General features: G+C 35.6%; 1 protein-coding gene across 7 annotated transcripts in view; it reads right to left on the bottom strand.

Moving 5' to 3' along the window:
• LOC123562448 (sushi, von Willebrand factor type A, EGF and pentraxin domain-containing protein 1-like) overlaps nt 1-25,220 on the bottom strand; it is a 447,821-nt gene that overhangs the window by 76,613 nt on the left and 345,988 nt on the right. For 6 of the 7 annotated variants that reach the window (XM_053537519.1, XM_053537520.1, XM_053537522.1 and 3 more), the window contains exons 32-33: nt 6,369-6,626; nt 5,696-5,953 (exon numbers count right to left, since the gene is read on the bottom strand). In XM_053537519.1, coding sequence (XP_053393494.1) covers nt 5,696-5,953; nt 6,369-6,626 — 516 coding nt within the window. The remainder of the gene's footprint in view (nt 1-5,695; nt 5,954-6,368; nt 6,627-25,220) is intronic. The other variant, XM_053537524.1, reaches the window with a different exon arrangement.

The following is a 25,220-nucleotide window of genomic DNA, read 5'->3' as shown; positions in this document are numbered from 1 at the left end:
CCATTTTAGGGGTCATAACTCTAAGACAAATAGCGTGATATGGCTACTTTTCGAGGAAAAATGTAAGATCTTAATGATATATAATTTCTATGCAAAATCAAATAATAAATGTGATCTCTGTCATGTTCACAATGCTAAAATCAGCAAATTTTGTCATTTAAGAGGTCATAACTCCATCACAAATGTTGCTATATAGCTGGTTTCGTAAGGAACCGAGATGTTATAGATATATAACTTCTATACAAGTTTGGTCAAAATGAAATATATATAAATATGGCCTCTATTGTGTTCACAAGGCTGAAATAAGCAAAATTGTTTTGCCATTTCAGCCATAACTCAGAGACAAATGGCGCGATATGGCTGTTTTAAAAGGAAGTGAGATCCTATATAAGTTTAAATAAAAATCAAATAATTAATGTAGTCTCCATTGTGTTGACAAGGATAAAATCATCATTTTTGCCAATTCAGGTGCCGTAACTCCAAGTCAAATGGTGCAATACGGTTGTTTTGGAAAGGAACCGAGATCTTACAGATATATAAGTTGTGTGCAAGTCAAGTCAAAATAACAAAAACATGTGGTCTTAATCGGGTTCACAAGACTAAAATCTGTAATTATTGCCATCTCAGGGGCCATAACTCCAAGACGAATAAGGTTATATGGCTGGTTTTCGAAAGGAACCGAGATATCATAGATCTATATTAAGTTCTGTGCAAGTTTTGTCAAAATCAAATAATAAATGTTGTCTCTGTCATATTCACAAGAAAAATGTGAACGGACGGACGATCGGACGACGGACGACGTACAAAGGATGATCACAATAGCATACTTTGTCACTTCGTACAAATGAGCTTAAACATGTTACAAATGTGTTTCAGATGTAAAAATGCACTTTTTTGTTCATTTTTCCGATTGAAAATGACATGTGACAAATGTGATCAGATGTCACATCAAAAATCGGCATCAATCACATTCGTCACAAAAATTGTTACATATGTGCTTGATTTCTGTTACATATGCGATCTCATTTGTAACACCTGTTACATATGCGATCGCATTTGTAACACCTGTTACACTGTACAAATGCGATCTGTTACGAATGTGGTCCTACAGAGGATAGTTGCTCAGGGATCTAAAAACATGTCATGCCTTCAGAGCATTCGAGAAACAATAAAAAATCGACTTTCGGGGCTTAACAATCAATCCGGACAAATCAGTTCAGATTCCGTGTCAACAACTTACATATTTAGGCTATGTACTTTGCTCAGTGTCGATGCTTACTTGGCTTATTCCAGAAGTTGTGAGGACATTATTTCTTCCTGCAAAACTGTTCTGCATCAGAAACGAATTACTATAAGACTTAGTTGCAGCGGAACCAGGGGTGAAACATTATACTTTAAACCGTAAGAAAAAAAATTAAAGATTGCGATTGAAAAAAAAAATCAAGGAGTTATAACAGCTTTATGCTCGAACGAAAAGAAGAAGAGGAAGATAACAGCTTATGAGTATTCCAACTGAATGTCATAGTATTTTACAATGGTGGGTTAAAGATCTTCAAAAATGTTCAAAAAGGGTATTTCAACCAGCACAAGTACTTGTACTTTATTCAGATCAAATATAGATATAAAAATATATAGCTGTGTATTTTATGCTTCTCAATTCAGATGCATCTGGTACAGGCTGGAGTAGATACAATAAAACTGTAGATATACGTACTGGGTTCTTTTTCATGTGTTAGAGTAATGTTGAAGAAAGCCGTGCTAGATCTTGATGGGGTTCCCAAATCCTGTCAGCATTAATTCCATCAAGTAAGCAACTTTTTCAGCATTTTGGCCAAGTCTTTTTCAATATTATTCATAATCACTCAATTCTAAATTTTTAGCTCACCTGTCACGTAATAACAGGGTAAGCTTTTGTGATCGCCCTTCGTCCGTCTGTCCGTCCGTCCACAATTTCTTGTGAACACGATAGAGACAACATTTTGCAAGCAATTTTGATCAATCTTGTACAAAACTTGTATCGGCATGATATCGGTTCCTTTTGAAAACTGGCCAGATCCCATTATATGGGTTCTAGAGTAATTGCCCCTTAAAGGGCCAGAATTTGCTATTTTTGTGCATCAACAATTTCTTGTCTGCAAGATAGTGGTTTCATTTATGATTTTATTTCAACCAAACTTGCACACAACTTGTATTACCATAAGATCTTGGTTCCTTTCTTGAACTGGCCAGATCCCATTATGGGTTCCAGAGTGATGGCCCCTGAAAGGGCCAAAATTAGCTATTTTGACCTTGTCTGCACAATAGCAGCTTTATTTATAATTTGATTTTTACCGAAGTTGCACACAACTTGTATCACCATAAGATCTTGGTTCCTTTCTTGAACTGGCCAGATTCCATCATGAGTTATGGCCCCTGAAAGGGCCAGATTAGCTATTTTGACCTTGTCTGCACACTAGCAGCTTCATTTATTATTTGAATTTAATCAAACTTGCACAAAACTTTTGTCATTATACGATCTCAATTCCTTTCTTCAACCGGCCAGATCCCTTAATGGGTTCTTGAGTTATGGCCCCTGAAAGGGCCAAAATTAGGTATTTTGACCTTGTCTGCACAATAGCAGCTTCATTTATAATTTGAATTTAACCAAACTTGCAAACAATTTGTATCACCACAAGATCTTGGTTCCTTTCTTGAACTGGCTAGATTCCACTATGGGTTCCAGATTTATGGCCCCTGAAAGGGCCACAATTAGCTATTTTGACCTTGTCTGCACAATAGCAGCTTCATTTATGATTTGAATTTAATCAAACTTGCACAAAACTTGTGTCACCATAAGGTCTTGGTTCCTTTCTTCAATCGGCCAGATTCCATTATGGGTTCCAGAGTTATGGCCCCTGAAATGGCCGAAATTAGCTATTTTGACCTTGTCGGCACAATAGCAGCTTCATTTATGATTTGAGTTTAACCAAACATGAACACAACTTGTATCACCACAAGATTTTGGTTTCTTTCTTGAAATGGCCAGATTCCATTATGGGTTCCAGATTTATGGCCCCTGAAAGGGCCAGAATTAGCTATTTTGACCTTGTCTGCACAAATGAAGCTTCATTTATGATTTAAATTCCATCAAACTTGCACAAAACTTGTGTCACTATACGATCTTTGTTCCTTTCTTCAACCAGCCAGATCCCTTAATGGGTTCCTGAGTTATGGCCTCCTAAAAGGACCAGAATTAGCTATTTTGACCTTGTCTGCGCAATAGCAGCTTCATTTATGGTTTTATTTAAACCAAACATGCAAACAACTTGTTTCACCATACGATCTTGGTTCCTTTCTCGAACTGGCCAGATTCCATTATGGGTTCCAGATTTATGGCTCCTGAAAGAGCCAGAATTAGCTATTTTGACCTTGTCTGCACAATAGCAGCTTCATTTAAGATTTGATTTTAACCAAACATGAACACAACTTGTATCACCATAAGATCCTGATTCCTTTTGATAAACCCGAAGAGACGTATTATGTTATCGCCTCGGTGTCCGCGGGTTTGTCTGTCTGTTGGTTAGCAATTTTCCTTCCGCTCTGTAACTCTTGAACCCCTTGAAGGATTTCAATGAAAACTGACACAAATGTATACCTCATCGAAACGACATGCAGAGTGCATGTTTCGGATGGCTCACTTCAAGGTCAAGGTCACACTTAGGAGTCAAAGGTCATATAACTTTGTTTTGTGTGTATATTGCTCTGCATTTGCGTTGCATTGCAGTGCTCTTGTTTTTACCTGGCAGATCCTTCTTTTGTTCACTTACAATATTTTTTTTAATTACTTCCCTTTTATGTTACTATAAATAGCTTATTTAGTAACTTTTTATTACTGGCCGTTCGGAAAAACCGAGACCACTTTTCTGTGGAACAACATGGATGGTACCTCCAATTTTTAGGTGTATTTTGACATATCTGTTCCTTGTAATACTTTTTTCTTTTTGGTTAAATTTCTTCCCTTTGTTGTTCCTGTCCTTTGGACTTACATATTTTTTCTGAGGACTTAGATTTATTTTTAATTTCTTCCCTTTGTTGTTCCCGTCCTTTAGCCTTCACCAGTCAAAATTTTGCTCCTATCCTCCTCTGATGTAATCCTTCGGGCATGAAACTACTGGCCTGATTTGAAAATAATTTTATTTGAAGTAATTTAAGAAAATTTCAACTATATTTTCTCATAACTCTTTTGATTGATCTTAATTATGATTTTTTGACCTTCTTATCCTTAAGTGCAATGATAACAGGCGAGTGATATTGGGCCATTATGGCCCTCTTCTTTATCAAATACATGTGACAATTTCATTCTACAGAAAGTATATACTTATTAAATGCAATCAACACTTCAGTTTGTATTTAGCTTATAAAAAGGATATTGCATGAGTGTCTTTTCATATGTTTTCATTTCAGCTTGCTCAAGAAACGAGCGTTAGCATGGACGAAAGTGATATTCGTAAGTCTATTTTTAATGTGACAGAATGTCATGGCATCACATATGATGCCGCATTTCAGAAGAGCTTCTATTGTAAGTTACAGTAAATAAATATTTGAACCAAAGTATACCAGATCTATTATCTCATACTCATACCATAAACATCAACGGGTAATTGAACGATATTTTATTGTGAAGTGACATAACTGTTGATAATCGCCACACTTTACATTCATACATCAATGGTTAGCAGAGTTATCGATGTAGTTCAACTATATGTGCGCAAAGGGAGACTGTAACGCTCTCCATAGAGGCTAGAGTCATTAAATATAAAGCAACTTCTAGAGTGTTAACAAGCTTTTCCTTTGATTTGACCTGGTGACCTAGTTTTTAACCCTAGATGACCCAATATCAAACTCATCCAAGATTTTATTAAGAGTAACATTCTGACCAAGTTTCATTAAGATTGGGCCAAAATTGTGACCTCTAGAGTGTTAACAGTCAAATTGTTGACAACGACGGATGGACGATTGACTGACTACGGACACAGGGCGATCACTAAAGCTCACCTTTGAGCACTTTGTGCTCAGGTGGGAGATAAAAATTGGTGTCAGAGTAATGCACCTTGTGTCGCATATGGATGATAAGGTGGAACATCTATTTTAAGTCTGAATCAAATCCATTTAGTAATAACCGAGATATAGATTTCGGGACGCGAAAAAACTGACTCCTATATAGCCCTCACAAAAATTTTGTTTGGTGGGGGTGTAATAACAAATGTGTTCTTATATTCTATTCTCTATATTCTATCAAAACCTATGCCTATATTTTATTCACTGATAAAACAGAGGATCCTATTCATTGCTACCATACGTCTAACGGACAACTTTGTCCAGTGGTGTACATTCTAAATTCTGAACATGCTCAAAACCTTCCACTGGTTGGAATGAACATCGCCGGACAAGGAGCGCAGGCGCTGTATGAGAAACAGAAAAGAAACGCATGCAAACGGACAAGAACAGATTGAAAATTTTGTTATACGCTGGACGTACGTTAACGCTATACCGTGTAGTGTGACTGAGACTTTAACAATATACATATATAAACATGGATCTTACAAACCTACCTACATTTCAGTAGGTTGGACAAATTCAAATCTGAAAATCTACTCTGCATTTATGAAGAAGTAATAATTAAAATCCAGTTTGCAATGAGAAAAGATATTTTTACCTATGTTACAAATTTTCCGTAAGTGCTGGTCATCTGTGTTGCTCTCATCATCCAACTCATTTGCTAAAAGTTCAGCATTAAACAGAACACAGAAGTTACTAGAAGATAAGAATGAAGCCTCTTTACATTCATTATCATTCAAACATTGAGATTTACACCCTTGCAAATTTGATACTTGAACAGTTCTCAGCTGACTAGCTAAACCTTGACTTCCAACTTTTGCATCTTCCTGAACGTCCATTTCACAGATGTCCAAATCTGAAATTAAAGGTGGTCAATCACATTTGAGCAACATTTTCTGACATTTTTCAGTTTTCATATTATTCTGTTGCGAGGTTTATTTAAGGAACAAAAAGACCCATACCATAGAGGATATTATTTTTGTTTGTTTTAAGTGAATATGGAATATATCTCACTGAGAAGTAAGAAAATTTAAATATTTTCATGAGCACGTAGTGCAAGTGAAAATGTGATTTTGTTATACGCTGGACGTACGTTAACGCTATACCGTGTAGTGTGACTGAGACTTTAACAATATACATATATAAACATGGATCTTACAAACCTACCTACATTTCAGTAGGTTGGAAAAATTCAAAACTGAAAATCTACTCTGCATTTATGAAGAAGTAATAATTAAAATCCAATTTGCAATGAGAAAAGATATTTTTACCTATGTTACAAATTTTCCGTAAGTGCTGGTCATCTGTGTTGCTCTCATCATTCAACTCATTTGCTAAAAGTTCAGCATTAAACAGAACACAGAAGTTACTAGAAGATAAGAATGAAGCCTCTTTACATTCATTATTATTCAAACATGCAGATTTACACCCTTGCAAATTTGATACTTGAAAAGCTGTCAGCTGACTAGCTAAACCTTGACTTCCAACTTTTGCATCTTCCTGAACGTCCATTTTACAGATGTCCAAATCTGAAATTAAAGGTGGTCAATCACATTTGAGCAACATTTTCTGACATTTTTCAGTTTTCATATTATTCTGTTGCGAGGTTTATTTAAGGAACAAAAAGACCCATACCATAGAGGATATTATTTTTGTTTGTTTTAAGTGAATATGGAATATATCTCACTGAGAAGTAAGAAAATTCAAATATTTTCATGAGCACGTAGTGCAAGTGAAAATGTGAACATTTTCTCACTTTGAGGTGATATATTATTTTATATTCACAAAAAAACAAACAAATTTTCTTTGTATGCTTAATCAAGTTAATGATGTTGAGATATGCATTTTGAAACAAATTTCAATCTCAGCACGGGAAACAGATGCACGTAAATGAACATGACGTCAGACGTGTTGTGCACACAACATAAAGTTCCATTTTACTTTATTTCTTGCTTCATAACATTATGAAATTCTCATTATGAAAAATAACTTGAATCGAGAAATATACTATAACGAATAAAATGCAACTACAATTTTCATCATGTTTTAAGGTATTAGATCACTTATAGTAATGTTTACAAAATGGCCTTTGCTTGGTATATTCTGAAAGGTAACCATGTTTTGCACTATTTTGCAGTTTTGAAACAACTTTAATACCGTGCCGTTTTTTTTTATAAATTTTGTATAACTTATGGTATCTCCTCAAACTCAAGTAGAGACAAATTTCAAAGGGATAGCCACTATCCAAAACGTTTGCAGAGAACTCATTTTACCATTAATTTTAATAAAAGAAACATCAAACTATTGGTAAACAATTATAAAACACAAAATAAAAAAGTCAATATCATTTTTTCTATGGTGCTTCAAGAAAACAGATTTAATGAGACAGAATTCATACATCAACATTGAAAAAATAAGGTCGAATGCTGTGTTTCTGTTTTGAATTAGGCTTACTCCATTTAACAAGTGGGCCATGATGGCCCTATATCGCTCACCTGTTATCATTGCACTTGAGGACAAGAAGGTCCTCAGAAAAAATATCTAAGTCCAAAGGACAGGAACAACAAAGGGAAGAAATTTAACCAAAAAGAAAAAAAATCTTACAAGGTATAGATATGTTAAAATACACCTAAAAAATGGAGGTACCATCCATGTTGTACCACAGAAAACTGGTCTCGTGCTTTCCCTACGGCCAATAATAAAAAAGTTACTAAAAATAAGCTATTTATAGTAACGTAAAAGGGAAGTAATAAAAGAAAAATTGTAAGTGGACAAAAGAAGGATCTACCAAATAAATCTGTTGACATAAATGAAATTTCAGATCAGTATCTTCATTAGTTATGGAGATATAACAATTTTAATTTGAAATAAAGGGAGGTAATTTCAGATATAAAATAACTGCAACCTATGATTGGATCTGATTTGTCATATTTGATCTCAACAGACTTTGTAAGTCTACATAGAGGCAGATATACAGTAAATTCACTCTGTGAAATCGGTCTGCCTTGCAGTCGAAAAAAAATGAGAATACTGTTTTAGTTAATTTCAGGGCGTTGGTAAAGTAAAACCGTGAAATGACAATAGAGTATATTAATTGGTGTAACAAACTTAATTGAAATGTTGGATGTTGTTGACTTACGTGTTTGAGACTGTACGGTCGATACTACGAATACTAGGACGACAAAGGCAAACCACCCTGGGGGTGGTGCTACACGCTCCATACTGGTAGGCGAATTACCTCTCCTGAAGTCAGAAGATAAGAAATACAAACATGAACATAGCAATTTATTTAACTGGAGGAAAAAAGATAATATTATTACTTAAAACAGCAACTTCAGTGACAAAGTAAGAATTTATAATAGATGTCATTCAAGTCGGAGAAATATATGTACAGTAGCTAAATGAAGTTTGAAAAAAACCTCCTATTACAGATAAAATGAAAGAAATCATGTTTTATATTTGTATTGTGTGTGGAGCTAGACTGGGGAATGCTTGTTCTTTTCTGACAAAAATAAGAATAAAGCTTGTTCCCATGTATGATATGATTAAAGGCATAGATCTTGGCAATTGGCCAAGGGACTTCTGTTTGAGGGCTAATGACTATCAGAGCATGGTTCCAATAAACAAGGGTCATTGTTTAGTGGTAAGTCAGTCTAACTCATTAGTGTATTAATTCAGTGAGAAGGGGAAAAGTGTATTTTATTTAACAAATAGAGGATATGACATTAGTTGGCTCGAAATTCAATTCCAGCTCGAATTTGATCGACTTTTTGAAAACCTGAATTTCATTCTTCGAGCTGGCTCGAAATTCAAATCTAGCTCGAAATTCGACTTTCTGAAAACCTGCATTTCGCTGGAAATTCAATTTTAGCTCGAAATTCAGCTTTTTGGAAATATGAATTTCGATCTTCAAACTAACTCGAAATTAAATCGTTCCTCAAATTTTGAATGTTGATCTTCAAGCTGGCTAGACGTTCAAAGCTAGCACGAAATTATTGATATTTGATGTTGAGCTGTCTCGAAATTCAAAGCTCGCTACAAATTTAATTTCGATTTTCGATCTTCGATGTCAGTGCTAACTTCTCGACGCTGGAATATTGAGATTTTTTTCATGTGGGCAATATCTCCGCTCGAGTCAAACAAAGGGGTTCGGCGCAATGAGTGATCAGTCTAGAAATGAAAGAAAAATCTCATCCACATGATTCGTTCACAGAAACAGTGGAGAAATATGGCCGGGTGAATGTATTTCCGGTGCCATCGGTAAGTTTCCTAATGATTTTAACCTTTTTTTCACATTTGGCTGGAAACAACAAGTGAGACAGGAGCCCACTGATATACTCTTTCAGCCAAAAACATTTGTTCATAACAATTTTTTGCCATTAATATAAAAACCTGTACAGTTTGATGAGTGGCTGCCGATTTTGTAGAATTTCTGTACAAAAGGATCCCTGATTAGGTTTGCATCATAGCGTATTACGCTACCACTAGACAACAACTATTTCCTCGTAATCGGTGAACTTTCAATGCAGATTCCAACGCAGTAGGCGTTGGATGCAATTGCCACGCATTACGGTGTGTCCGATTCCATTAATGTCCGTCCTTGGCTTTAAATTTAATTGAAATGCATATTCCCGAGATTTGACTTGGTTATGATCATTACATCACTCTGACACCAGATAGCCATACCACCTCAACGTTCAGAAATAGTATATGTTATTAAATCCCCGATCCATAGACCAGTTTATTTCAACACGTGCTTTCTGGTTTATTATGTTGACAATTCAAATATCATATTAAGCAGAGAAGCAGATAAGTTTTCAGGGTGAGTTTGAATATTACTCGATCATTTTATTTTGAATTTGGTATTCTAAAACAAGTTACTAGTACCCCATGAGTTTTGCTTAAGTTTAAATTTGTATCCATGCATTGTAGTGGGAGCTTCTTCACTGTTTTATGCTTTCATCACGGATGAAACTTTAGGACAAATAAAAATAAACAGAACAAAGGGTAAACGATCACTATGTGTATTCTGTTGAACTATTCACATGGGTTTTACATAGTTTTTGAGCAGCCATCATTGGATACTTGCTAGCCGTTTTGCTTATAGACCTTTATTATTAACACGATTGCTTAAATGCTAAAATTTCTTATCAACATTCTTATTTCTTCTCCTTCTTCTAATGACTACACTCTTCATATCATTTACCGCAAATAGGTCTAGTAATCGAGGTAAACATATATTACCTCCATGTCAAGATAAACACGTTTTCTAACTACTTTAAGCAAAATTTAATCAAAAGAGTCTTTCTTATGTGTAAGGATTTTATTCAGCCTTAAATTCACATTGATAAGATTGGGATTATTTATTTCGCAAGAACATTTTAATACACGAAAAGTGTGTTAGAAGTTCTAGACATATTTTTCTTGTTGCTAAAACGGGGTAAAAATCGTGTTAACGTATGCAAGATCAGACATGTACAAATAAAAGATAAAACATTAAAATTCTGAAAATCAAAGAAATATGTATTAATATCAAGTACACGAAAAAGGCATATCCACACAACTATTTGTAATTTTATCTCGAAAAAAAAAGTGTGTACTGAATCCCGAGAATAAGACATAACCGGATACAAATACTGGCACACACGTTTTCATTATAACGTATATAACATAACCACTATATTAATGTAAAAAGAACGAATTTTTTTTATTGCTTTACAGTTCTATACAATCATATCCAGCAAGTATTCACGATTTGTTTCATTGAACTTAAATGTATAATTTACTGAAACTAGGCCTAATTAAGACATTAATTCTCATATTCATTTTAAAATTTAACAGTGCTTCAGTGTCTTGTTAGGCCCATTGCCGAATATTGTTTGAAACAACGAAAGAACGATAGAATCAGAAACAAGAGGACCATGATGGTCCTGAATCGCTCACCTGTCCCCGCATGACCCAGTTTTGAACTGAGTATGACGACGTTTTTTCTATTATTTGACAAAGTGACCTAGTTTTTAATCTCATGTTACCCAGTTTTGAACCTGACCTAGATATCATCAAGATAAAAATTCTGACCAATTTTAATGAAGATTCATTGAACAATATGGCCACTAGAGAGATCACAAGGTTTTTCTATTATTTGACCTAATGACCTAGTTTTTAAAGGCACGTGACCCAGTTTTGAACTTGACCTAGATATCATCAAGGTGAACATTCTCACCAATTTTCATGAAGATCTCCTGAAAAATATGGCCTCTAGAAAGGTCAAAAAGTTTTTTCTATTTTTGTACCTACTTACCTAGTTTTTGACTGCAGTTCACCCAGTTTAGAATTTGACCTAGACATTATCAAGATGAACATTCAGACCAACTTTCATACAGATCCCATAAAAAATATGGCCTCTAGAGAGGTCACAAGGTTTTTCTAATTATTTGACCTACTGACCTAGTTTTTTTGAAGGCACATAACTCCGTTTCAAAGTTGACCTAGATATCATCAAGGTTAACATGCTGACTAATTTTCATGAAGATCCATTCATAAGTATGGCCTCTAGAGAGGTCACACGGTTTTTCTATTTTTAGACCTACTGACATAGTTTTTGACCGTAGTTAACCCAGTTTCAAACTTGACCTAGATGTCATCAAGATAAACATTCAGACCAAATTATATACAGATCCCATGAAAAATATGGCCTCTAGAGAGGTCAAAAGTTTTTTTTATTATTATTTGACATACTGACCTAGTTGTTGACGGCACGTAACCCAGTTTCAAAATTAACTTAGATATCATCAAGATGAACATTCTGATTTACTTTCATGAAGATCTGTTAAAAAATATGGCCTCTAGAGAGGTCACAAGGCTTTCCTTTTTTTAGACCTGCTGACCTAGTTTTGGACCGCATGTGACCCAGTTTCGAACTTGACCTAGATATCATCAAGATAAACATTCTGACCAACTTTCATAAAGATCCCATGAAAAATGTGACCTCTAGAGTGGTCACAAGCAAAAGTTTACGGACGGACACACGGACGGACGCACGACGGACGCTGCACGATCACAAAAGCTCACCTTGTCACTTTGTGACATGTGAGCTAAAAACTATGCTAAATATAATATGGAGATGTCTATCCACTTCATGACGAGGCTCAGCGAAACCGAGTCTGCTATTAGATTTTATTTTGCTCCGTTGCTGCATTCCATCTTTATCATGTAAAATAGAGTACCTCTCAAGTCCGTGTTTGGGAACGTGAGGGGCTTTTTACATTTCATTACCTTTCATGAACAGACTTATTAAAACGAGCCTGCCATTATTTTGCTTGGTTGCGTTCTATGCTTCCAAAGGACGTTTAAAAAATATAACTCATATAGTGGCACGTGGAGACCGTTAAAATTCTCCACATACTAGATCTGTGCTTTTATATTTCCTGGTTCTTTGAGGTAAAGGAGTCTTTTAATAAGTTTTAATTATATATGTTTCGCATATTTTATAATTTTATAATTTCCCTTGAACAGACTCGATCAAACCGAATCTGTTATTATTTTGCTGGTTGCATTCTATGCTTCCAAATGATCTTTAGCAAATTTTACTACAAATAAAACTTATGCAAAAGAACATCATAAATGATTGCTGCATAAAAAAATCCTTCGTGTTTATGTCTCTCACCCCTCCCCCCCCCCCCCCCCCCCACTCAGAACCTTCAAACTTCAAAGTATGGCAAGGCTTATAGAGTAGATGACTGCTATTGTTTTTGGGGTCACTACATCAAAGGTCAAGTTCACAGGAGCTTTAACATGGAAAACCATTTCCGATCAATAACTTGAGAACGACTTGACCCAGAATGTTGAAGCGTCGTAGAATGATTGGACATGTAGAGTAGATGACTCCTATTGATTCTGAGGTTCTTGTATCAAAGGTCAAGGTCACAGGGAAAACCATTTCCAATCAATAACTTAAGAACCACTTGACCAAGAGTGTTTAGACTTTATGATTGGACATGCATAGTAGATGGCTCCTATTTGATTTTTGGGTAACTCTATTAAAGGTCAAAGTCACAGGGGCCAGAACATAGAAATCAATTTCCGATCAATAACTTGAGAACTATTTGACCTAGAACCTTCATATTTCATAGGGTGATAAGACTTACAGATTAAATGACCCCTATTTTGAGTGGGTCACACTTAATTTTCTATCAATAACTGGAGAACCATTTAACCTAGAGCCTTCAAACTTCATGGGGTAATAGGGCTTCCAGAGCAGATGCTCCTGTTATTTTTGCAGGTTACTAAATCAAAGGTCAAGGTCACAGGGGCCTGAACATAGAAAACTGTTTCTGATAAATAACTTAAAAACAAATTGACCCAAAATGTTGAAATTTCTTAGGATGATTGGACATGTAGAGTAGATAACTCCTGTTGATTTTTGGCTCACTTGATCAACGGTCCAGGTCACAGGGACCAAACCATGGAAAAAAAACGGTTTTTTATCAGTAACTGGAGAACCATTTAACCCAGAACCTTTAAACTTCATAAGATGGTCACAGGGGTCTGAACATTTAAAACACTTTCCCATCAATAACTTAAGAACCACTTGACCTAGAATGTCGAAACATCATAGGATGATTGGACATACAGGGTAAATAATCCCTATCGATATTGGGGTTAGTTGATCAAAGGTCAAGGTCACAGGGGCCATCTCATGAAAACCGTTTCCAATCCATAATTTGGGAATGTTGAAACTTCGTGGAATGACTGACGGGCAGATGATCCCTATTGCAATCAACCATCTGTGTTTCTTTGACTTTCACTCATGTCCCTTATTGACTTCTTGCCTATTGGGGGAGGCATTCGCTATTCTGCAAAAAGCATCTTCTATTTACAATTTGAAAAATTACTGTACGGATATAACCTATCCAGAGGAAGGACAAATTTGTATGTATTTCTTCGAACATGTCATTGTTTTATCGAAATGAAAAACATATGTCCAAAACCAAGCGTAACACGTTGTGACGAGATTGAACGTAAAGTCCGTTAGTAATTTACTGGAAAATAATTGCCAGTATTTGATACGACACAGATCACGTTACGCGTAACACTGATCATGCTGCGACCCACAAACATATATGATGTGCGGAATTCAGAAGAAAAACATAGCGTTATACCAAGCCCAAACGAAAACCTGGTGTTGACAAACATGCCTATCAATAGATTAAGATGGAACACAGTGAATTTAATATTTTTTAAAATCTAGATATTTCTAGTTTTAGTAACAATAACAAATAGGGTAAGAGGTAAAGCATAGTACTGTCCATGTTTAACAGATCTTTTGCCGTGTGGGTTCGAAACTCAGCATAAGAATTTTAGATTTTAGGTTGACAACACGATAGAGAAATATCTGAAGCCTATATGGCAGATGAGAAAGGTTTAGCATCATATCAAAGATGATATTAATTACATTTAAGCGAATAAAGAAAGTTATATTATGTTATATAAGGACATATATACAAAAACAAACCATCAAAGAAAGAAACGAAAATATGAGAACAAAAATGAAAAACAAATAGGAAAATCAACCCCCACCCCTTCCATCCCCATCCCCCGCATGATTCGTTCGGGAAAAGATTTCTGGGACAAGGGTTTGGTTAACTGCATGCCATTTCATGACTAAATAATTTAGAATACGGCGTTATTATATTAATCAAACAGTTAAAATGATAATTACCTCAAATTTATGTAGAGCTCTCCATAATAACAAAACTTAATGCATATTTGGATTCATTTTTTTTTTAAATTTTCTTCACATAAACGCACGCAGAAAGAGGAAGTGTAAAGAATAAAACGCCTAAATTATTATGACTGAAATGTAATACGTTTTGTAATGGTACAGTACACAATTGCTTGCCATAACTTAAAACCAAGGATAACACAAAAAGGGAGAACCTCTTTCATTATACATTTTTGTATTGTGATGATGGTCGAGATCACATTCTTAAAGGAGTAGATGATTTAAGAATTACATTTATACTGAAATACGAGTAGTATTGTATGAAATTAATACTGATCAGTGTGATAAAATAAGTAAAGATGCAAACGCATAAAATTACTAAACGACATGCACAGATGAAATCATTAACTGGTAGCCTTTAAACAGCTATTTTTAGCATATGGTCTTTAATAGCATTAAACGAAAGGTTACTAAAACATATCACCATCGAAAAAAATAAAATGTGTAGGTATTTTTAAAAGCATGACTGACTGTAATCTGTTCCGCTCTTTTACAAACAGGTAATCAGTTCAACGCTTGTAAATATTCATTACTGATACCAAAACGATTTATGAACAAGCATAGCCAAAAATGAGAGAATAAGAAGTCCTTTAATATACTGTGAGTGTTGACTTTTCTTCTTCCGAAATATGGAATAAGGAAGTTTCCCAGATGTAGGATCAATTTGTTATCCACTTATCAAGCACTGACCAATTCAAGATCTTTTCATAAGACTGACCTCAAAAGCAATAGGGGTCATCTACTGGTCATGATCGACCTCCCTATTAACTTTCCTGATCCTAAGCCCAAGGGTTCTCAAGTTATCATCCTGAAACGGTTTAACTGTTTTGGGTCAGTTTGACCTTGACCTTTGACTTTCTGACCTCAAAATTAATAGGGGGTCATCTGCTGGTCCTTCCTATCAAGTTTCATGATTCTAGGCCCAAGCATTCTTGAGTTACAATCCGGAAACGGTTTAACTATTCCGTGTCACTTTGACCTTGACCTTTGACATACTGACCACAAAATCAATAAGGGTCATCTGCTAAACATTATCAACCTCCTTATTGACTTTTATGATCCTAGGCTAAAGTGTTCTTGAGTTATCATCTGGAAACCGTTTAACAGTTCCAATGACTTTGACCTTTGACCTACTGACCTTAAAACCTTTAAGCATCATCTGCTTGTCATGACCAACCTTCCTATCAACTTTCATGATCCTAGACCCAAGCATTTTTGAGTTATTGACCGGAAATTGTTTAGCTGTCCAAGGGTCGCTGTGACCTTGACAGTTGATCTACTAACCTCAAAATTCATAAGGGGTCTTCTACAGGTCATGACCACCCTCCTTATCAACTTTCATGATCCTAGGCCGAAGCGTTCTTGTCATCCAGTCCGTTTAACTGTTACGGGTCACTGTGACCTTGACCTTTGACCTAATGGCCTACTGGGACCATCTGCTAATCATGATCAACCTCCCTATCAACTTTCATGATCCTAGGCCCAAGTGTTCTTCAGTTATCATCCGGAAACCGTTTAACTTTTACAAGTCACTGTAAACCTTTACCTTTGACCAACTGACAACAAAATCAATAGGGGTCATCTACTTGTCATTCTCATCCTCCTTATCAATTTTTATGCTCCTAGGCTCAAGCGTTTTTAGTTTATACATGATTTTAGGTCGATTGTGAAGGAAGTTCTAAAACTTATATTAATCACTCTCGACACCTCATTCCTGTTTGAATCCATCGCCACAAGGGTATGAGAGAAGAGGCTAGTTTCCCTTTTAATGCTGAGCGCCAAGCAAGGGAGCTACTGGTACCATTTTACACGTCTTTGGTATGACGCGGCCGTGGATCGAACCCACGACCTCCCGCAGTCGAAGCGGACGCTCTGGCTATCAAAGCGTTCTTGAGTTATCATCTGGAAACCAGTTGGTCTACATACCGACAGACCGACCGACTGACCGACCGACATCTGCAAAACAATATACTCCTCCTTCTTCGTCATAGTAATAAACTCATTGAATATTATATTACATAGCTCAGAAATGTAAAACGGTTTCATTTTCGATCATTTTCGGTGAAGATTTATTTATTTTTTTAAAATCTAACTGGTCATCTAGTGGACTTAACAAGGTACCTGCGTGGTCAAATTATGAAAGTTGTTGGTTTCAAATCACTTGACCGTATTCTCTGTGTGTTAAAGCCCTGCAAGGGTCGTCCTGTGACTCATCCGGTCGAATTGTCCAACGGCTCTACTTAATGGCCACCCATGACTGAAATTATATCATGTAGGGCACATTGTCTTCATCGACATTTAAAGTTAGAAAGTTGCCATATGCCTAAACTGTATCGATGTCATGTAAAGCATTAAATACACATATACAATATACCATTGTCTTCTAAATTGTGGACTATGAGGTTCTGTTTTGTTTGGTTTTATCTTCCACAAAATCAGTTTAGGAATATAGCAGTTTCCAGCTTTAATAGTAAAAATAGACCCCAGATTCCACTCCGAGCGTTATCAAAGGCATGGCCACGTGTCTTTTTAGATCTTATAATCTTCGAAAAGCCAGCTGCATTGTTACCTCACATGAAAATTATTTTAGGTTGGTTGATGGGTTTCATCCACACACAGATGTGATGGGAAAGTGATTCGAAAGTCAATGTCCTTTTGTCACTCAGACGACATGAGATTGTCGCCATTCATTATAATGCAATAATTTGATACTGATAAAAGTAGTATAAGAACTACCGAAGCGGAAACAGTTTGACCTCATTTTGACCCTTGCCCTTGACCCAAACTGACCAATGCTGACCAATTCAAAACCCCACAGGTTTTGACAAACTACTGTGAAAACCTCTGGTTTAACCGAATAAAAACCTCTGGTTTAACCGCAGGTTTTAACAAAGTGAAGAGAACATATATTTTATATAAAATATATTTTATTAAAAACCCGGAAGAAACTTTAAACTCCACACTGAAAAACAATTTACAATAGTTTATGACTTACGGTGTACTAATATAAACATATCGGATTTACAACGCTAGCTTTATGAATGAAGTATAGTAAATATCATTCCCACGTACATTGTATGACATTGAGTCACGATTAAATTATGCGCACTACTTAAAGATTAACTTTTATTTTGTAAAGTTTATATTGAATTATTGCCTGTATACAGCAGTTCTATTTTAACTGAATTTAAAATGAAGACATATGTCTTTATTTGTTTGGTCATAATTTCTTTTTCCCAGGACTAATACTCGTACCTGTATGAATTACATGTGAAATGAAATTTAGTAGTGATATTTAGATTTAAAGTGATAGTTAATCTTTAAAACTAGAATAACATGGTTATTAAAAGACAACCAATGAAAATAATGCCGAAAGATTTCGTAAAACTTCGGCAGTTTCCGTTGAAATATTAAAGATAAATATATCTACCGAATTGTTAAACACTGTCTGCTAGCTAGTAAGACTGTATGGGTTAAGGAATCTGATCAGTTGTGAATCTTCCGGACATTTCGGTCAAAATGATTTTTACAATTTTACACGTCTTGCAAATAACCAGAAGCTGAAAATATTGATAGAATGTACAAATATCTATGAATATTAAAAACTGGACAGAAGGCGAATTGAATCATTGTCAGAGATAGAGGAACTGTGTAGGAGATACCTACACTTGATTCACAATGCTAGGTTTAGAATATTGTCTGTTGTGGGTAGACGGGGCAACAGACGGGCAAGGGTTCACCCCAAATCAAAATCAGAGCATAAGATTAGCTAATTTACAGAGATTAATGCCACGCGACGTATATACATATATATATATAAAAACATAATTGAATCCAACTGAATCTTAAACTGTGTACTGAAGCATGTAGATTATATTCTGTGGTGGTGGATTTACCTACATTCAGTTGGTTGGATTATTCTCTGGTGGATTTTACACGTCACACGACGGTTCGTCTAGATAGACGGTATTGATTTGAAGAATACAGAATACAGTCCGCAAAGGTCTGCTAAAGGGGTGTGTGAGACTGAAAGGCTATAATCTACAGCCGGTGCTTGAATAGTTGCACTGAGTAGATTAAGAACTGACAGGTGTGCCTACATCCAGTGCTTGAATAGTTGCACTGGGTAGGTAAGAGAGGGGACCGCAGGGAATAAATGTATATAGATGATATAAAAAACGCCGGCCTGCGGTCCACCCACACAAACGGGCATTTTGTTTTGTTTAATATTTGTTCATTTTTTAAAAAAATTTTAGGAGTAGTATAGAATATAACGTTTTTGACACATTTTGACAGTAGTATAGAATATAGCGTTTTTAGCACAGTTTAACATTATTTGACTAAAAAATAGTTTTTAGCCTTTTTTATTAAAATAACTTATAATTGTTTGTTCAATTTGTTTTACATTGGTAACTTTTAGTATTTTATACAATAAATCATAAATGTTTATACCATCTTGTAACATTTTTATGAAAAATAAACAATCATAATCACACAATACACTTGTTTTGTCTTGTTATTGTATACTTACCTTACTCCAGGTATATATTTGATTACTTCTTTTGACGGAGGAAGTCCAAATGGGTCAAAATATATTTTATTTACATAACATACCCAGTGTGTTCCGGATCCGACAGAGTTGTCCAAATTTATGAGCCTACATGATTCGCAACAATTACTCTCTGTTTTAGCGTACTTTACCGAAAGGCGTGTATTCTATGATCATCACCTTGGGAATGTCTCTGCTCCGGAAGCGCTACCGAAATTTGAAAGTGTAGAGCCTGGCTGGGGGCTGATGGAACTGATGTTGACCACAGTTCTTGTATTCACGGTACTAATGTCAGCTGTAAGTCCAAAAAACAAGACTTCGTTGGCGCCTCTGGCTATAGGGTACGCCGCGGCTGTGGACATCATGGCGGGGTGTGAATCTCTTCAACATGATCAACAATTAGGTTAAGTTCGCCGTCTTATCGGTAAAATTACCCCCTTGAAAACGCCTGGCTGGGCGATATCGAAAAAAATAAGGCTGAAAATGCAAATCTTAGGTCAGATGTTGAGAATATCAAGGACCGAAATGATTTTGAAGACAAATGTGTTTTGCAAAAAAAACAAAAAATGTACAATCCCTTCTGAATAAGCAGAAAAATGTTGAAAATTAAAATATTTTACTGCATAAAAAGCTCACGGAAGCACAGGAATCTGTACATACTCCTAAATCAAAAACAAAGTGATGTAGCAATTATACTCTCGGTAAATTTGGCAAAGATGTGACTTCCGCTCTTTGGTTCGCGGAGTTATATGGTTTGACTCCTCAGGTGTTAAAGTGTTCAAGTGTTTGACTCCTAAGGTGTTAAAGTGATAGAACCAGACAATGTTATTTCAGATGAACTTCATCTTCTGATGAGAGTGTCAGATGTGTCAAATCTAATTGATGACTGCAGGCAGTTGGATTCAAAGGTGAAAAGCCCCATTATTTGTCTGACTTAGAAAACAGAATTAGTGAGTGTGGTGTAATATTCAATATATGGATTGAAATAGGTTCACTGATCTGAACTGGTCATGACTATAAGAAATTAATTTCAAATCTGCTGTTTACAGTTCACAATGAAACCCATGATGATGCTGTTTTCCTTTGGAGAGAGTTTGGAAATATACATAAAATTATAACGCATGAGGTATGCGACCAGGATGAACTCTTTGTAAAAAATCAAACATTAAATGGTCACTTTTCAGGGGTTAGCAAAAATGGGTAGGCGTTACACCATACATGCATAAACTGCTATTCCATGTCCCCGCCATAATTGTAAGGCAAGGTGTCCTTGGTAAGTATGGTGGCCAGAGTGTTGAGAAACTTAATGATTTCGTTAAGCATATTCCCCAAAATTCAAGCAATAAATCAAATCAGACCTTTGACGAGTTATTGACTCGCAAGAGAATTGAAAGTTTGTCTGACAATGAAAAAAATACCCACCTACAATAAATCCGATTCAGATTTATGGGAAAATAGCATTTTTGAAGTACGAAATGCCAAAAAAAATGAAAAAGCCCTATGTGATTATCTTGCAGCTCAAAAGCCGCCGGCAGATATGTCAGTTGCTGAAATAAAGGAAAAACTCAAAGCTTTGGGTGTGGTGACCAGAATAAGAAAAAAGGAAAAACTTATTGAGCTGTTAACAAGTAATATGTAAATAGAGCATTTCTCTCTCTCTCTCCCTCTCTCTGCATGAGCCAGTTTGTAATGATAATAATTAATATCGATATTCAGCAGTCATACATATATTTTTGAAAATGAGACATATATTGTATTCTCCCCCATGTAGTAAGTTAAGAATAGAAAACACTATATGAATTGGTAAATATATGGCTTCACACTTATTCTTGCATATGTATTTAAAATTCTACAGTAATATACGAAACATTCTATTTTTCTTTAGTTTTAATGAACGAGTTAATAGTTAACACATTGCATGCATATTTGAATCGTTACTTTTTGTACGGGTTATAGCCCTACTGTAATTGACTTTGTGTAAATACATGTTATTCGTATGCTGTATGAACGTGTATGTAAAATGTGCTCTTCAATTTGGAGGAAATAAAGATGTATATATTCATTATACTTAAAATAAATCGTTTTTTCTATGATGAGATAAACGCTTATTTTTTAGTTTCCACTTTTTTATTTTAACAATCTAACATCTATGAAATCAGTCAATCATAATTCGCACCTACTGTACTGCTTAATGACTCGCCCGGGGGCAAATAGGTCACACTTGCAATTAATGACTTAATAAAAGGCTCTGGTGTCATAAATAGATACCTTATACATTGTCAAGTGTGTTTGTTAGTTTGTTGTTTTTGTTTATTCTTTTTAGTGTGTGACGAGTTTTTCAAATGTTTATTACATAAAAAATTACTTTTGACAAGTTAAATGTAATTGATTAAATTTTCATTTATCTAAAATTTCATTGAATGTAATAAATGTGTATGTATGTATGTATGTATGTATGTCAAGTCTACCCGATTACGCTGAATTTGATGACTTTTTGTCAAAAGAATTTAATTTGGATTATGATACTTTACGTTCATTTAACTCTGTTAATATGTTACCCCACCTAAACATACCAGTTGTCAGAAAATCACAATGTTCTAAAGTCAACAACCATGGGCGAAAATTGTTTGAGCTATGTATGTTTAACAGTTTATTTAGTGTTAATGGCAGACTTGGCAAGGATAGGTTATTAGGAAAAATGACATTCCGAAACCTGTCTGTTACAGACTATTCTTTGGCGTCTGTAAATTGTTTAAGACGAATTCAAAATTTTGAAGTAACTGAACTGAACCCGCTTTTTTTCAGATGGCCACTGCCTGTTATCGGCTTCCATAAATTTTGACTATACTGAGTGTGAACGAATTCCTTCAGGTTTACATGCACCAAGAAGTACCACAAGGTGGAAAGATAGCAAAAAATCTGAATTCGTAGCTAACCTAGACCCGCAAACGATTGACGAGATCACAGCTTGTCTCCATAACCCACCCGGTCAAGTCAACAGCCTGTATATAAACGACTTGACGAACAAAACTTCTCTTTTCTAATTGTGCCGAAACTACCTTCTCCAGTCCTATCAAAACCTTTAATGATACGTCAAACTAACTCCAAACCCTGGTTCGGGCTTCAATGTAAAAAAGCAAGAAATTTATATAATGTCGCTCGTAAAATTATCAATTACACAAAACTGACCAAAACAGATTAGCGTTAAATAGAGCAAGTCGCTTCTACAAAAAAACAATTAACACCTGGCTAAATAAACATAAATTCAATACTGAGAGGAAGTTACGGTCCATGAGTTCGCAAAGGCCAAAAGTTACTGGTGTTATTTAAACAGCTTAGGTAGTAAAAAGAACAAGGTTACTCCCACATTATCCGAATTTTTTGAATACTTTAAGGATGCTAATTCTGAATCCCATGAGAACATAGACCCAGAATGAAATGACTCTGTTCCCCATATACATACAACTGATACTCTTAATAGGGCAATCACTATGCAAGAAATTGAAAAGGCAATTTCTAACTCAAACAATGGGAAGGCGCCCTCAGAACAGGATACTATTATGAATGAATATATTAAGTGCACAAAACAGGTTATGTTACCACTATAATGTCATTTTTTAACTATATCCTCGAGTACGAGGTGATACCGGAAGCCTGGTTAAAAGGTACAAATAAACCAATTTACAAAAACAAAGGTTCCCTTACGGATCCGGCTAATTACAGACCAATAACCATATTAAGCTGTATGGGCAAAATATTTACATCTATTTTGAATGATCGGATAAATGTATTTTTAAGTGAAAATAACCTCCTTAAGGAAACCCAGGCCGGTTTTAGGGCAAATTAATCTACTACTGATCATATTTTTAGCTTACATGTTTTGATTGAGAAAATGAGGAATGAAAAAAGAAGGTGTTTTGCTCATTTATTGATTTTTCTGCTGCATTTGATTCAATATGGCGGGCAGGTCTCTGGAGCAAAATTTTTAAAATAAGAATTCAAGGCAAACTTTTTAATGTTATTAGAAGTATGTATGCTGATATAAAGTCATGTGTTTCGCTTAATGGGGAAACATCTGCGTTTTTCTCCTTTAGGTGTGGTGTAAGACAAGGAGATAACTTGTCACCGATTTTATTTTCCTTGTACTTAAATGACTTAGAACAGTTCTTCTGATAAATAATAATGGTATACAATTAAATGTAAGTAGTCAAGATACTTTACTTTATCTAAAGTTGTTAGTATGACTATATGCTGAAACCCGCCCGCTTAGCTCAGTAGGTAGAGCGTCGGTCTACGGATCGCGGGGTCGCGAGTTCGATCCTCGGGCGGGGCGTGTGTTCTCCGTGACTATTTGATAAACGACATTGTGTCTGAAATCATTAGTCCTCCACCTCTGATTCATGTGGGGAAGTTGGCAGTTACTTGCGGAGAACAGGTTTGTACTGGTACAGAATCCAGGAACACTGGTTAGGTTAACTGCCCGCCGTTACATAACTCAAATACTGTTGAAAAACGGCGTTAAACCCAAAACAAACAAACAAAACTATATGCTGATCATACTGTTATTTTTTCAGACAGTGAGGTCAATTTTCAGAATTGTCTTGATGATTTTTATACTTACTGTGAAAAGTTTTTGGTACAAATCGACCACGGTCAACAAATTGAAACAGTTAAAACCTATAAGTATCTTGGAGTATATTTCTCATCTTCAGGTAGCTTTCTTTCATGTAGAAAGCACTTGGTTACTCAAGCCAGAAAAGCTAGGCACCAGCTCCTTGTAAAGATCAGTAACCTTTCCTTTCCAATTGACCTGCAGCTAAAGCTGTTCGATCATACTGTCTGCCCCATCTTAACATACGGTTCCGAGGTCTTTGGTTATGAATATCTTGATACCATAGAACAGGCACACTGACTTTTTAAGGATAATAACAAAATCTAGACAAAGTACCCCACGTTATATGTTACCCCTTAGAAATCATTATAAAGTCACGCACGGTCAAATTGTGGAGTAAACTAACCCTAACATCAAATCCATCAAAAATATCCTTTCTCTGCTATCAATACATGTATCAGTCAACTTTCAACTTTAAATGGCTAAAACATATTAAAGCAATACTGGATTCCACCGGTTCTTCATATGTATGGGCAAACCAACCTTTTTTTAACGAAAACGTTGATAAATTTGTAAAGCAGACGCTCATTGATCAGTTTACACAAAACTGGGGGTCAAATCTAGACTCCTCCTCTAAAGGCCAAATGTATAGCCTATTCCAAGGACACTTGTGCACTTGAAAACTACCTCAAGGTCCCAATACCTACCCAGCGGTTTTCATTGATCCACTTCCGAACCGGCAAGGTTTCCTATTGAGATTGGAAGATGAACGCAAATTCATGTGCCACACAACGAAAGAAGGTGCCAGCTCTGCCCCTCGAATGACCTGATTGATGAGCTGCACTTCCTCCTGATATGTCCGTCCTTTAATGAAGAAAGAAAAAATATATACCTTTGAAATATTACCGTAGACCAAATATTATTAAATTTAGAGACCTATTAACAAATTCTGACACGCAACTTTTGAATAGATTGAGCATTTTGTGAAAAAAATTATTCGCCGGTTCTCAAGAACTAATCTATTTTATGACTACGTACTTCTTCAGAATTGTTAAACTGTCATTATCATGTAAGCTTCTGTTTTATATAGGAAAAAATGTGTTTAGCTAGTTATAAACATGGTCATGAAAAACACAAGTTACTATGTGATAAACAATAATTCGGCGAAGTGCCAGTGT

This window comes from Mercenaria mercenaria, chromosome 2 (genome assembly GCF_021730395.1).
Source record: "Mercenaria mercenaria strain notata chromosome 2, MADL_Memer_1, whole genome shotgun sequence".
Lineage (NCBI taxonomy): Eukaryota > Metazoa > Mollusca > Bivalvia > Venerida > Veneridae > Mercenaria > Mercenaria mercenaria.
Note: the sequence above shows the minus strand (reverse complement) of the source record. Positions and strands in the feature narration are given on the sequence as shown.